The 15,520-nt window shown below is 45.4% G+C and overlaps 1 protein-coding gene across 13 annotated transcripts in view; it reads left to right on the top strand.

Moving 5' to 3' along the window:
• ARMH3 (armadillo like helical domain containing 3) overlaps positions 1-15,520 on the top strand; it is a 132,698-nt gene that overhangs the window by 97,996 nt on the left and 19,182 nt on the right. For 7 of the 13 annotated variants that reach the window (XM_082309471.1, XM_082309463.1, XM_082309469.1 and 4 more), the window contains 3 exons: positions 2,030-2,108; positions 2,682-2,971; positions 3,656-3,894. In XM_082309471.1, coding sequence (XP_082165597.1) covers positions 2,030-2,108; positions 2,682-2,971; positions 3,656-3,894 — 608 coding nt within the window. Of the gene's footprint in view, positions 1-86; positions 270-2,029; positions 2,111-2,681; positions 2,972-3,655; positions 3,895-7,305; positions 7,380-15,520 lie in introns of those variants that run through there. The other 6 variants (XR_014227908.1, XR_014227909.1, XR_014227907.1 and 3 more) reach the window with 5 other exon arrangements.

Raw genomic sequence — 15,520 nt, 5'->3', positions numbered from 1 at the left:
CTCCCTTAATGTCTGTTGATTCTTACTGCAGTGGCAGCTGGTTGCTGGTTTTGCTTTCCCTGGGTGAATCCCAGCTGTGATTGCAGGTGCCGCTCCACTAGCTCAGCTCCGAGCAGGGACTTGTGAGCAGGCGGCCCATGTTGAAGTGCTTCACAGCAGTGGATACAAATGAATGCTAAATCTGTTCCCTGGTAAATGTTGGAACCATGTGAGTGCACTGAACCCCTCCGAGCTGCCAAACCTTCTGTCAAGCCAGAAGTTAAGTTGTTGTAAGTCTGTGTTCCCTTTTCTTTCAATAGCTTGTAGTGTGTCCTGTAGGAGTGTAAATATGACTCCAGCCAGGCATGAAACATGCAACTTGAAAGCCGCAGTGTTCGAGAGGCTGGGTAATGGAGTGTGATTGTGGCTCACAGGAGCTGCTTCTCTGGTCGGATTGAAATGGGAAGAGTCTGGGCATGTCTCTACCTGCCTGCTTGCCCTCCTCCGGAGGGAGGAGGGCTACGGGAAGCCTGGCAGGGGCCCGGCTGAATTTGCTTCACTGATAAAACTGTCAACGCTGGCGAGACTGCAGAAGCCTCCCTGTGCTAAGTACGTACTGATGCTGTAGGAGCAGCCGCTGGAGTGACTGCCCCTGCGCATGGACTGCACCTGGTGTGATGATGAGGTGTGTGGCTGGGAATGTGGCAGTATATCTGCAGATTGTTTGGTTGGGTTTTTTTTTTCTCCCACTCCCCACCCCCTCCATGCGGTTTTTCTTCACCTGTGTATTTAAAGAAGTAAGGATGCTTCCAGGTGGGTTTTCTTTCCACCAGCTCTGATTGGCACCACTGAATATCATTTATTCCTGGACTCGGGCACCAGCTCTTAGCTGTGATGAGGTCTGGAGAAAGTAACTGAAAACCCTTCTGCGGGGAGAGCTGTGGGGAGGAGGGAACCCATTAGAGTGCAGCAGAGGGAGCTGGAGTGAATTTTCATGCTGATGAATATGAGAGTGAAAGCCCTGACTGCTGCCGCCTGTAATTTGGCCAAGCAAGTGTTCTCCAGGCACCATCAGCACACATCTGTGCCGAGCACTTGACATGGGCTGTTCCCATCATGAGTGTTTACCTCGGCAGTGGGTCTCATGAGTAATATCCCAGCTAGACCAGTTGGAAACCCTAGCCTGGGGAGACTTTACTGGCTTGCCATTTGTCTTCTCAGCTGCACCTGACAAGCAGAGGAGAGGCTGAGGAAATATTCCAGCTGCAGTTTGATTCCCCCCCCCCCCAATTATTATTTTACTTTCAATTTTAGATTTCTTACATCTGCCTCTAGATGCACCTAGAAGGGAAGGGGAGTATGTTGGTGCAGGCAGTGAGAGAAATGAGGCGGAGAAGTAGGAGTGATCAGTGTTTGTGCTGCCATGTTTGGGACACTGGCATAAGTTATCTCTAACGATCTAAATTGGGGCTGAGGACCAAAGTCATTATAGGAAGAAGTCAAAGTAGTGGCTGCAGTGATGGATGACTACAAGTAAAAGCCAACTACAACATTTTAAACATAGTGGAGATCCAAAGCAATAAACCTTCAGCTTCAACACATCAGACAACAGTGTTCCATAGAGCAAAATGTCAGGCAATACCGATTTTGGAAGGGATGAGGAGATACAGTTCTTGAGCAAGGATGGGGCAGCGATGGCCAGGATTGCTGTGTCTCTGCTGGAACACTTGAGCAACTTGCAGCCGGCTCGCAGCAGGGCAGCGGTTCCCTCTGCCAGAGCGGCGAGCGCAGCCCCGTATCTGCTGGGACAAATGCACCCATGCGTAAGGCAGTGCCTGTGCTCGCAATTTCCAATGAGCCTGTGACTGAATCTGCATTGACCTCTCAGCAGGGAGCGTGCCTTCAGCAGAGCAAGCAATACAGCGCGGTGAGGGAGGAACTACTTCTTGCAGGACTGTGGCTCCATGTGCACTGACTTAGGCTGGCGGGGAATTTCTGCTGCATCCCTAAGCTCTTCCTGAGACCTGAAAATTTCTCTCCTTTGTTTCAGAGCCATCATCAATCACTTCAACCCGAAGATAGAGTCTTATGCTGCAGTAAATCACATATCACAGCTCTCCGAGGATCAGGTAAGCCAGGCGCGCGATGACCTTTTTTCATGTTGACCTCTGGAATACAGGTGTTTAGGAGTACCTTGTGCTTACTGGGACTGATGATGTTGCAGCAATATGAGGGGTGAAGGCGGGACTCTCGTGTTACTTGTTCAGATGTGGACGAGAGGAAGAGAAACAAGGCTTGCTTTAGCCAATTTTACCATCACGTGTAGACCTCTCGGTCCAGCAAATGCAGAAGGATGGGTACGAATGATGAAAATAGGGAGCATTGTCAGTAAGTGTGGTTGGAGACTGTGAGGATGCTGGTGTTTAGAATGGGGCAGGAAGTTTTTGGCAGCTACTTTAGTTATCGGAGAACTGTTGGGCATAGCTTGATTTTCTGTGATATTGGGGAATTAGTACTCAGGCAACAGTTGGTAGAAATTTTCTAGGGTAATAGAATTCAGTTGGTTTTAGATTTTGAAAAGAGAAGGTTTTTAATAAAGAGGGTGATAAGGTTAGGTTTCCCTTCCTTAATTTGGCCTGGTTTACGCTCTTCGTGTCCTGCTTGTATTGCATAAATGTGTAAATATGGCTTTTTGAAAACAGGCTACTGTGCACGGTCTCAGGAAGGGAAGAGATGGCCTATTTCCCAAAATAAAATATTGGGATTATATGTTAATCACTCTTGGAGAGGTAAATGACTCTGCAGGAGCCTGTGGTGGACAGAATGCAGAGCTGCCATACGAGCTGGGGGGATCATCCCAGACACACCTGCATCAGCACCTCTGGACCTTCCAGAGAAGAAATTCTGTATGCAGTCCAGGACAGACCTCATTTGAGTCACTTTGGATTGCTCCTTCCACTGGATGGGATCCCATGCTTGTGCCTGTTGAAAGGTCCTGACTGTATCTTGCTCTGCAATTCATTTCTCTTTCTGTCCATGATATTTTTACTCATTACTTGATGATACCCTTCCATGCTTCCCACTAACCTTTTCATTTATTATCCTACTTAATCTGTAATATGTAACACCCCAAAGTTTCTGTGCTGATGCAGTGGGGAAAAAAACGTGGACCCTACTGCTTTTTATTCTCATCTTGATATAGCGGGCTAGAAGAACACTGGTTTTAATTTACTCAGTTTTTCTGTATTGTTCTGCCTCTGAGAGTCACTGTACCCACAGCTCTGCTTTGTGATGGTTCATGTTATCAATCCTCATTCACTGATGATACACTGATTGCATCAACCCAGGCCCCTAAAAAAGAAAAGGCTTTGATAGCCCAATTTAAAACAGGGGGCTTGGATTGAGGAGAATTTTGCATAGTGTTTAGGTTAGTCTGAGAAAGGAAACGAGCTTTTCACTGTCAGCTCTGTGTGGTATTCATCCCCCAGCAGTTCAGGGAGGTCAGGTTAAATTCTTTCTTCCTCGTGTGTTATTCTTTAAATAAAATCTCTAGCAGCAGGCAGATAATGAAATCAGTGCTGATGCACGGAGCATTTTGAGGAAGATGATTAGGAAGCTGAAAGACAGTTAGATTTCTCTTTTTTCTTTTCTCCCTTCATGCTTTCTCTCAACATAGGGAGAACATCAAACAAAGCAAAGCAATAATAGGCCTTAGTGAACTGCAGAGAAATAAGGGAGATGTGACTGTGGTGAGGGACTGTGTGGTCTCAGTGAGAGTGTTCAGTCAGCGCTCTGCAATTTACTGCACAAGGAGGAGAGCGATGGAGACTTCTTGCCTCCACTTTCAATTAGCCAGCATGCTCAGATCAGTGTGTTGGACTGTGGTTTCCCCTCCATCAGTAGCCGCCCCACGTGGTAAGTACACGAGAAGTAATGGTAGATGGCCGAGATCACGGCCAGGGTCTGGCTTTTGTGGGGTAACAGAATTGGTTGTTTTCATTCTGTGTTAGCTGTTCAGCATGGGGTGGGGGGTCATGCTTGCCTTTTGGCTGCTGCGGTCTCTCTTTTTTTTTTTTTTTCCTTCCAGCTGTACCTTTTGATTTTACATGTGTGTTCACTTAATTCCCCTTCTCCCTTCCCTCCATAAATATTTTCTACACAAAATCCACCTTCCTTTCTAGCCCTGTTTTTTGAAGTGTACCACATTGAAATACTTAATGCTGACATTTAACTTGTGTATCCACACACAGATACTACACTTGGGCCTCGTCGTTCTCTCCTTTGAGTTACTTGAATAGTTTCAGGAGACTGTTAGTTCTTTACTGGGAACATTTATTTTTACAATTTGGAGGATCAACCTTTTCTTTTAGTGAAGCTTTCCTTCCCAGATACAGATTCTCATATGCCTGCTCATACTCTTCTGTGGCATCTCAGAATCTCCTGTTAATCAGGCAGGCATGGCTTTGACATAGCTCTATCTGAAGGGGAATTCCCAGCTGCTCTGAGTTGCTTCCAATTCACTTGAACCTACTCAGCTTGAGCCTGTGTCAAACTTGCTGTGCTGCTCCCTGACTGTTCTGGGACCCTGTTCATGTGTTAGACGATTTTTTTTATTTTATTTTTGTATTTTTAATATCCTTAAAAGTAGCTAAGTAATCAGCTGAAAGAGATTTTGCTCTGTCTTTTTATTTTCCTAATCCTATTGAAGGCTTTATTACCTTGTTAATCACTAATGTCTGTTTATTACCATTCTCAGTCTGTCATTTCAGTGCTTTCTCCTTTTTTATTTATAAGCATTAATGTTAACATTATTACATGCTGAGGGGATTTGCAGGACCTTGAAAATGACAGACATGGGATTGTTTTAAGGATAGACTGTTAATGCCACTGTACATCTTCAGCCCTAAAGATCTCCAGGAACCATAGTTTGAATATACAGATCTGCGCCCCAGGCAGGTATATTTGCAAGACTTCACGGTACAGCTTTGCTGACTGTTGTGGGGTTTATCCAGTGTTCAGATCAGAAACACTGGGAAGAAACCATTTTCTTTCCATATTCTCTTGAGCAAAGAGTGTGAGATTCCCTGGGGTGAGCAAATGCCAGGGATTTGACGACGAGCCACCTCAGTCTATCAACACCATGTGATCCTTGCCAGTGCCATTCTGCAAAGAGTCTACTTGCCAAAGCAAACTCATAATCCTTCCTAGTTGTTAACTATTTTGACCTTGCTGTAGTTCCTCACCATGAAACAGGAAATATCTTAGCCAGTTATTGGCGTCTTCCTTCACTTGCTAATTTGTTAAACCTGACTCCAGTGTTAATTTGTGTTTTTGCGGTATTCTCCCTCTCAACACGTTTGTCTCCTGCCTGCATGTCCTTTAAGGAATTGAAAGATGCTGCACACTCAAAAAGATAGGGCTGGCCATTAACTGCCAATGTAGTTTTAGCTCTTCTATGCAAGTGATTATTCCCATGTCTTCAAAGATGTTTGGGTCCCTTCTCAAGTCAAAGGGCAAAATGGCCTTCTGTGAAATGAATTCATAGGCTTATCGGTACTCTCCAGATGACCGGACTGCCTTGTACTGAATACATTGGAGGCAGTAGACTTTCTCTATATCTGATTTGAGAAGCTCCCAATGTGTTTTCCAGCAGAAGCAGTTGCAGAAAACGGGGTCAAGGCAGTGAGAACACAGCACACAAGAGTCGCTCCGGAAGGGCCAATGCCCAAAGACTGACAACACAGGGCATGAGTGACTGGGATGGGGTCTCACGTCTGCCTTTTCTGGATGTGAAAGAAGAGCTGTGTAAGAAGGCAGCTCTCTGCCTGATGGTGAGGTAGTGCAGTTATTCTAGAGAAGCTAAAGTGAGAGGAACCCAGTACTTCTTTTGGTGAAATCTCTTCAGAGCAGGAATGTCTTGTGGTGCCTTGCATGCCAAGCAAGTCTTGTGCCAATTTGCTGGAGATTTAGGTAGCAAAATTGCTCACTAAGGTCTCATTTTCTCTTTGGCACTTGTTCTCACTATGATTTCTGCTCTAAGGGTCTTAAAATTGAGATGCCAGGCACATAGGACTGATGACGCTTGCTAGTCAGGAACATCTATGTGCTTTTTCTAATAGCAGTCCCTCTTTCTTCCCAGCCACAGCAGGGACACTAGGTACCTCCGTTTTGGAGGGGGTGTAAAGTTCAGTGTGAAAGACTGTTGTGAACACCTGTGCTGTGTGTATTAGTCTGGTAACTGCAGATGGAAAGTGCTGGGAGCCAGAACAGATTGTGATGGAGAAACAGGACAACTGTATCGCTTTTGAAATTGTGACAAATGAGTGTAATACTTGGGTTGTTCCACATCGTAATACTTTTATAACTCAGGTAACCGCAGTCCAGTTTGGTCAGGCAATCTCACAAAGCCATTTCCCTCTCCTTGAGGTCATACTCCACATGTTGAGTGCTTCCCCCTGCCCCCCCCCCCCCCCCCAAATCCCCATGGCCTTTTGTTACCTGGTGGGGCTTCGAGGGACCAACCCAAAGTGCAGCTCAGGGAGTCTCCACCAGTGACTTGCACAGAAAGTCACAAAAAGATGTGCTTGGGTTTAGATGCCCTAAAGTATTCTAACTCTGACCCATGGATGTCATGGTTTATTCAACTTGTTCTGGTTTCCATAACTAGCAGCAAAACCACTGGCAGATACAAAACGCTATGTTCTTTTTCAGCACTACCGGCAGTGGCGTTAAGAGTTAAAAGCCTCTTGCCGTGTGTCTTTGATATTAAAAAGCCGAGTACCATCAGTGCTACGTACTACAATAAATCCCCCTAATCTCTTACATTAATATAACATGTTGTGAGGGCTCCAGAAATACTTTAAAATGGTTTTGGTGTAATGCTACTTCACTTCTGAAATGCAGTGTGCTTTGGGGTAGAAAGTACCAAGCTTGCTAGTGCTGTGTTGCACGCAGTAGCAGGACTGTGAAACTCCAGCTAAGGGGCCACCAAGGCAGAGTCCTAATTTAAAGTCATCACATCTTTGCAAATGAGGCAGGGACGTTGGGTTTCATGGTCTCATTACAGGCACCTACTCATGATTAATGGCTTGAAACAGATTTTATTGTTTAAATAGAAAGAGCTGAGCTGTACCAGGTGAAATTGGAATCCCAGGTTTAAAAGGGTCTCTATAAAAAGTCTTTTGGAGTTGGCAAATTGCCGGTTTGCCTAGCTGATGGGGGGGGTTCTCTGGTTTAGATAGCTTTCTCTTTTTTTTTTGTTTTTGTTTTTGGTTTATCAGAGAAATATGCCTGCAATTTACTAATGCCTCAGACTGCTTTGTGCAGTGTGCCAGACTGAATGGGTCTGAAGAGGCTTCAAGGACTGATCAGCTTTGCTGCAAGGAGATTTGAAGCTGGAGGTGAGCTTTGGAGCAGTGTCTTTGTACTGTGTAGTGTCTTTTATTAACATGCAGAATGCAATAAACTGTGCGTCATTGGGGGGGGGCAATGTGTGGTAGGCCACACATTGTCCCTCTTTTGTTAGAGGGACAAAAGAAGGACTTTGGTTTTAAAAACACCTACTGCTGAAGAGATGTAACCCTATTCCTAATTCAGTCCCAGAAATCCCAGTAAGAAATGGGAGAAACCCTTCGATTCCCTTCTTTCAGGCTCGACACAAAGATGCCCCTGTGTCCTGCCCGTCGCTGCTCGTGGTAGTTAGCTGCTCTGTGCCTCTCGGAGGCAGCGTGACCCTGGATCGCCTTGACTGCTCCCAGGGCAGAGGAACCCTGCTGCTGCCCTCTGTGCATTGCAAACGCTAAGGCATGTCTTGCTTCCTACCCCTTCTGTGAGCTGTCCTCTTGGGGGGATTAGGGACTGCTTCAAAGTACAAAATAAGTCCATTAAACTTCAAAGCAAGGCTCACCTTCAATTCTCGCTGCTGTTTTCATATCCTTGCCTGGCTGCGGCTAGTACCGCAGGGACAGATAAGGGCCTGAAAACTGCTGTAGTGTAGGTGGCCACTGAATGCTGGGGACTTGTTTTGGAAGAGCTGCCTTCTGGAGCTGCTGCTCACTGCTGGCTGCAACAGGGTAAAGTCTCCTGGAGCCAGATAAGTTTCTGTGCTGGGGCTACAGAGGAGACACACAGGGACGTGAGTTACGAGCCTAGCCTGATGATACACAACTGGGAGTGCGCTGAGCAAGAGCCAGAGGTTTAACTTTGCAATAAGCTCCCAGTCCATACTGTGGAGACAAGGTGATGTTGCTCTAGTCCAGTGCTCGTCCTCACCCGCAGCGAGTGCATTTCACAAATCATATCCCAGGTGCCTGGTGGATCTGTTTTATGTGTGGTACTTAACTGAACCTGGAAAAGGGGCTGTGGGTAGCTAGAGGAAGGGGCCGCAGGCTGGGGTCGGAACTCCTTCCTAGCCATCGCTGTGCTGCCGTGAGCAAACCTTGAGCCTTGTGTCCTCCCCAGTGAGAGGGCAGCTGGTGTGGAGCCCTCAGGGAGGCAGGCAGCGTTTGAAGCGCTGTGTGATCTGCTGGGGAAGGCAAAGCAATGTTACGGATTGCCGTCACTGCTAAGCGCCTGTGTAGGGCAGGGAAAGCTCTGCAAAGGATTGCAACAGAATGATCAAAACAGTCTGCTTTTATAAAGATTAAATTACAACTTTGCACATCTACGATTAAAGAAGGAGCTGTCAACGGCTGGTTTGTGCGAATGCACAATTCAATTTGCATTTTGTAGAACTTCAGATTGAGAAGGTTTTTTAATCCCTTGTGAAACAGGAACAATAGACGCTGGCTGTTGCCAGGTGCATAATGCATATAGATACCGTGCAAACTTCTGTCATCATTCCCCGTAAAGCTGGATTTATAGCACTATACTTTGTTGCTCTCGTCCTGAGCTCCACCCTAAGCTTCCTTAGACTCAGTCATCTCTCTGCTTGGGAGTCCAAAAAGCAGACAGGCTATAGCCTGCTGTGCCAGTTACAGACGGCGATGTGGCTGTGAGTAACCATGCCTGGAGTCAAATTCTTCTCTCACCAAAGGGGACAGGCTTTGCAGTGACTGCCAGCCATGCTCATTCTGGGGCTTCTTTAGGATAAAACCTCTGCCTTCGGAGACTGCTACTCTTCCTGCTCTCGGGTAGTAACCTGCTGTAGCAGATGATGTTTTTCTGCCCTCCTCCTCTGGATCCTCTAGCTGGAGCTGCAGCTGTTTCCCAAAAGTGACAAACTGGGTTATCGCTCTGATTTTGAAGTGGGAAGCAAATAGAGCTTTGCGGTCGCCACGCCTCCCAGAGCAGGAGAGTAAATGCTGCTGAGCCAAAAGGTGCCGCACCTGAGCAGAGCTCCACTCAGCTGGAAGATTTGTTTTTTTGGCTCTCTAACACTTGGCATTTGGATGTTAAGACAGTGAGTTTAAATTTCTTGTCTGCAGCAGGGAGCTCAAAGGCAAACCTTTTAATAGAGGAGAAGGCAGCATCTCTGATGTGTGTCACTCTTCCTATCTTCATGGGCGATCTGAGGCAGGCAGCGGGATTGCTCAGGGAGCTAAGATGTGTCATTCAAAGGCAGCAAGTAGGGGGGATGGATGTCCAGAGAGATGGAACTGGGGACGGTGGTTCTGCATCACCCAGGTGCCAGGGGCAATAAATCAATTCCACTGCCATAGTCAGAGGGCGCTTGGATTCCGCCGTGGCTCAGTTAAGGCACAAATAAGCTCCCAGGGAGCTAAGTATTGCTAGCAGCACGTGCTGTTTCAGCAGCAGCATCTGCCTCCTAGCTGGCATGAGTGTAGGCCTGTGGAAGGATATTAATTCATAGCCCTGTGCTTGCTGTCACCTGAGCACCTGTTTGTAGGAGTTCCTCTGTCACTTTTTCCGAACCATGGATTTATGTTCTCCATCAATAACTGCTTGACAGCAAGAATTGCTAACAGGGAAAGTATATTCCAGCCTTCCAGAGAAGCAGCTGATGAATCGGCCTGGACCATTGTCTGAAAGTACCTAGGATTTCTGAAATAAGCTGATGTGACCCAGGAACCGTCACTTACATCAGTGTTGACTGGTGTGTCACACTTGCATCAATGTTAGCTGTAAACTAGGAAGCTTTTCTCTTCCATGAAAACACAGGTTAGTTAGGGTGACTTCTGGCAGTAAGAGAATAAGTATGGAATATCCACTGATATATCCTTAACATTTGGATAGCAGGGGGTAGTTTCCTGCAGACTGACATCTAATATTGTTGTTTCCAGTAGCTCCTGCCATGTGCCTTAGCCTCCTAGTTGGAAACTTTGCCACTAAGCCTTGCTGTGTGCAGAACCCCACTAATGAAATATTGTGCTTAAGGCTTATTTGTGCACAAAACCCATCTTTGTTTCCAAAATGTATTTTCCTCAGCAGTTGTAATTCAGAGGACTGCGTTTGTTTTTGAGTTGGATGTAAAACTAGACACTGAATGCTGTTGAAATCTTACTCATAGACGACTTGACTTCTCAGAAAATGCTGGGTTGGGGTCCTATATAGAGGCTGTAGAGACAGAGAAGTTCTTGTGAGTGCTTCTCCCATTCGCAATGGCACGAGCGAGCTCCTATCCCACTAATGGACCGATTGCATCTCTGAGACAATGACAGCGACTCGCAGTGAAATGGGATGACAGAGAAGGACACCGCATCTTTCTGAAACCGAAATTTAGCGTCAGGGAGCTGCCATGGCGTGGCGTGGCTAGCTAACTGTTCTTGGGGTGTTTTGGCTTTGGGAAAGTCTGTACTATCTTTGCAGACCAAACTGAGCTGCCCTGGAGCCCCATGAGTGTGTTTAACGCAGTGGAAAGCCAGAAATAGTAGTATCATGGTGATACAGTGAGAATTTGTGTCTCTGGGCACTGCTATCAACTCCCCTCTGGTTATATTTCTTCAGCAACATCTGTGAATCAAACCACTGCTCTTCCTGCAAATAAGACACCAGTCTTTTCACTTAGGTATTGCATTGTCCTTTGCAGCTTTCTCCTACTTCTGTGAAAATTGATGTTCCAAACCCAGAATGAATCAATCCATATGTGAATATAGAGGTCACACAGAGCCTACCCTGAGATGCCTCTGATTCTGCCAGCAGTTTTCCTTCCCAGCGTTTAAAGGAAGAGTGTGCTCAGCTGGCTAATGACTGAGTCTCCCTTTCCAGTCCTCTTCTGCACTAGAAATGCATATACTCCTCCCCAAACCTAGATACTAGCCTTTGCTCAGCTCTGTCGTATTGGTGGTTTGCTGGAGTCAGGCAGCCGTCCAACTTGCATGAAATGTTAGCTGTTACTGTCACCCTAAGGTATATCCATGATTTTATGTAACAGGATGTAACACAGAACATGGATCTAGATGGAGCTTCACGTGATGGTATCTGCAGGGGTTTTTTGTCCCTTTCATTTCTTAAAAAAGGTAGCTGTGAGCTACCGTATCGACTTTTTAAGGCTGCCTTTTGTTTGCAAGAAGTACTCTTTCTGTTGAACATCTTGAAACACTAGGACAGGAGCAATCTTCCAGCTGATGGAAACAGAGATGTGGATTTTTGAGGGAGCCAAGGAAGTCATGCTGGAACTTAGACTTCCTGACTGTTTTGGTTTTTGCATCCAGGCTGCTTTGCTGGGAATTTTCTACCCTGTTGTTAATGCTCCTGAAAACCGACGACTTGATGGAAGCATCTCACTACAGACTCTTAGTTCTCACCTCAGCTATAAAGATGTGCTTTTCTATTTTAAGTGATGGACTTACTTAATTACAGTGCCACCTACAAGTCATTTTGTAGGCATAGAAAGGAAACTTAGGTCTGTTGCTGGGCTAAACTCCCCTTCTCAGAAGAATAAAAAGAAAGCTACTGTAATGCCTCATCTCAGCCTTCTTCGCAGACACCTGAGCATGACACACTTTTTGCAGGGGAGAATATTAACATGATCTGAACTTCATTTCTTCAGCTGATGACAGTTCCCCACATCATCCACTTCTTGCTGAGCTTTCCACCCTCAGGAGTGCCCAGAAGGCTAATATTCCAGGACTGCTTGAGTCCTAAAGTGCATCTGTCATTATTTAATATGTTGACATTTCAGAACTAGGACTTGGTGTTGCTAGGGCTGGGCAGTTAATGTCATAGTAAACATCTCGGCATAAAGGAGTCGGTTGCTGTACTGGGACCACTGACCAGTGCTGTCCCAGTTGCTCATCAGGAGGTCAGTTGTTTAGTTGAACCAGAAGCTTGCGGTCTTGTCCCAGCTACATTGTTAGCTTGAGACATAGCCTGGTCCCTCATCCGCACCCAGAAACCCTTCACTTGCGTGAAGCATAGTTTGAAGACGGAGGCAACTGTTCTGTTGGGAGACCTGAAGTGAAGCTTTTTGTACATGACGTCATAACTCAGTGTGACCTCAGCTTATGTATGTCAGGGAGAGCTTTTTCTGTGATGAGTTTGGAAGAAGTCAGGTTAAGATGCTTAAAGAAAAATGGCCAGTTGGTTTGATCCTGATCTTTGTTTAAAAAAAACAAAAGATGCAAAAATTTAAGAAGTTGAATCTGGGGAGTGGGAGGATTTTATTTTGATAGCATTCCCCTTTAAAAAAGGGAAGAAAAATCACCTGCCTGTACTGTCACAAGAAAAGCCTTATTTTCCAGCTCTCAACAGGGTTGTGGTTTAAAAGGTGAATCCAGACTCTGGAGAGTTAACTCTATATCCAGTAATCTTACATAGTTGTACCCAGGTGCTCACAGACGGCTGCAGATTCTTCTGCCCTGCCTCTTGCTACTAAGTCAAGAACAGATGCTGCAGAAATATCCACAAAATATTTAAGATCACACCTCTCCTCTGTCGCTTGCTCTTAGGAAAGGCGATCAGATCGTTCTGATCCCAAGTGCCGCTTCCTGGCAGAGGCTTTAATACCTGCTAGGGTAATGGCGAGTGGCATTTCAGATCGCAGGCTTATCTTGCTCTGTATAACTCCTACTGTTTGTTCCCTTCTCTCTGGGTATTGAATTGGTGTTCTGGCACATTATTTGACCTGAGTTTTTCCCTGCCCGTATTTCTTCTATGGGGGGCTGTGTGCCATCACGCTGCCGACAGCACACGCGTTTGAGAGGATTCCTTTACATGTGCCTCTTCTGGCATTTCACGATCCTGTCTCTTTCAACATGTGATAGCAGAATATAAAGTAGGTCACTTTATTTCCTTTCTGCTTTTCTCAGTTCTGCAGCTCTTGTGATCTTTGAATTCTTTCTGAATATCAGATGATTTTGGAGACTCGTGACTGGGAGAGTTCAACAGGCTCCTAAAGCCTCAGTAGTCATCTTGGGATTGGGCCTTAAAAGGGCACTAGGGACAACTTTCTTCATAGCTTTTGTGTGCCTTGGATACCCTGTTAATTAGTGCCCTTGACATGTTTTAGAGAGATGAGAAGGAAGAACTATGGCAGCTTTCCCAATGCATAACCATTGCTTGCTGCTATGATGCATTCTGTGGCTGCTGCCGGCCCTGCTCTCCTCTTCTGAGTTGATTGTAGCTGGCAGTTGTCGTCTAGAAGCAGTAAACCAAGTGAACAGCTCTAGTTACTACCACTTACAAAAATGCACCAAACAAAAGCTCTAGGCACAGTCACAAGTCAGTCCTTAAAAAGGCATATGGAAGGAATTGAGTCTTTCCTGAGTCAGGCCAGCTCGGGCTACTGTAGATTTACAACAAATCCCAAAACTTTAAAGTACCTGAATTTTTCAACCTGCAGACTTGCTTTTGGGTTTTATTCATACAGGCCAAGGTTCTAGAAGCATTGGGGTTAAATTATAGCACTGTTTCACTGAAACTCCCTCTTGTGAATGGTTCTCAGAACTGTAAGATCAGAGTCTCTGCAGAGTAACGCAGAGATGTGCCCCTCTTCGACTTCTGTCACTTGATTTCTCAGCAGGGTGAGTGTGGTACCAAATTATTCTGTGTTAACCCAGGGTGAGAATGGACCCCTGTGGTTTATCCCACCTTAAAAGTGTGTTACTATGTGGTCAAATGCATGCAAACTCCAGATTTTGTAGAGCTTCTCTGAAATGTGAGACGGAGTTGGAGATGCAGAGAGACCTGGCCCAAAGCTTCCACCCAAGCTGCTTTCTAGTGGTTTTGAATTCCTGAGGGGAGTGTTCAACTGATATGCCTGGTTAGTCAGGAAAAGTCAAGCAGAACTTGAACTTGTGTGTATTAAATATAAGGTGCAGTTTCTTAAGAAATTTGCTAAGCAAGCATGAAATCCTCTTTAAATATAGTCAAAAATTCAGATGTGAGAATAATCAAGAGGGCAATGCAGCAGCGTTTTGGGAAGAGCAGAGTTTAAGATTCCCATTAAAACAAAAATAGTTGTGCAAATAAAACTACCAGCTGATGCAGTACAAATTAGTGGTTTTAAAATCTGGAGAAAAAGCAGCTGAGTTATTAATCCCTGAACTGAAGCCCGTAAGTCCTTTTAGTGAGTGACTTTTTGTTTGTCATCTAATCCCTTTGAATCATGGAAAACACAGACCCAGAGTTGTTCTCTGCTGTGTAGTAAGAGGAAATTTAACCAGTGAGCTAAATAAATAAATTGATTAATTGGCAACAATAAGGAGCTGTGTATGCACTGTATCTAATTGCTTTTTTATATTGTCTTCCTCTGACTTCTTGGAAGACACAGGTTTGTGGGTTGCATATGCAAAAATATGCTAAAAAAAACCCCAGCTCACTAAGGCTTTGAACCTTCAGCTTCGAAAATCATTGTGTGGATCACCTTATATTGCTTTGGACAGTCTCTAATGGGGACATTGCTCAGCCAGGCTGAATTTATGCAGTAGAAATTCAAGCTGAAATTGAACACACCTCAGAATCACAAAGTAAATCAAATCTCATTTCCTTGCTTGCAGAGAACCTGGGCTGTGTGGGCTTTCTTCCTCCTCCTTCTTCTCAGTAATTTTTATTCTACCAGGTCAGAGCTACCTTTTCCTTATGAGAAGTACTGAGCGAGTGGCTTCCCTGAGCCTTATTCAAAAACCCATCAGAGCTAATAGCTTTGAAAACGTTTGATGTCCAAGAGGCACTTGGGAGCACTAAATCCTCACACAGGGATTTTTAGGCTGTAGAACAATGGTGTCCTCCAAGCACTGCAGGAATTACCGTGGAGATGATATTTCCATTACAGATCCTGCATGTACTTATCCAGAATATAGCAGAAGAGAAGTTTAGAGAGAAAGCAGAAGCCTTGGTGATCAGCTCCTTATCCCCAAGAGAGTGGCATCGTCTTTGCCCACGCCTTCAGTAGTGCTGTATGTACAAATACATCCCGTCTCTATAGCCAGCCAGTTCAGTCTAGAGCTGCGACAGCAAAGGGTGCATGCTTTTTGATTCAGAGGGCAGGCATTGTGGACAAGTAGTTCTCCAGCTTGCTGCTCTGCATACTGATTAGCTCAACTTGAGGATTCAACTGCTAAAGGTCCTTCGGAAAAGAAGCATAAGTTTTGTTCTCCTCATCCTTTGGAGAGAATGGGTCCAGTGCCAGCACGAGTCACCT

This window comes from Platalea leucorodia, assembly GCF_965183815.1.
Source record: "Platalea leucorodia genome assembly, chromosome: 4".
Classification (NCBI taxonomy): domain Eukaryota; kingdom Metazoa; phylum Chordata; class Aves; order Pelecaniformes; family Threskiornithidae; genus Platalea; species Platalea leucorodia.
This window is presented reverse-complemented; position numbering and strand designations above follow the sequence as displayed.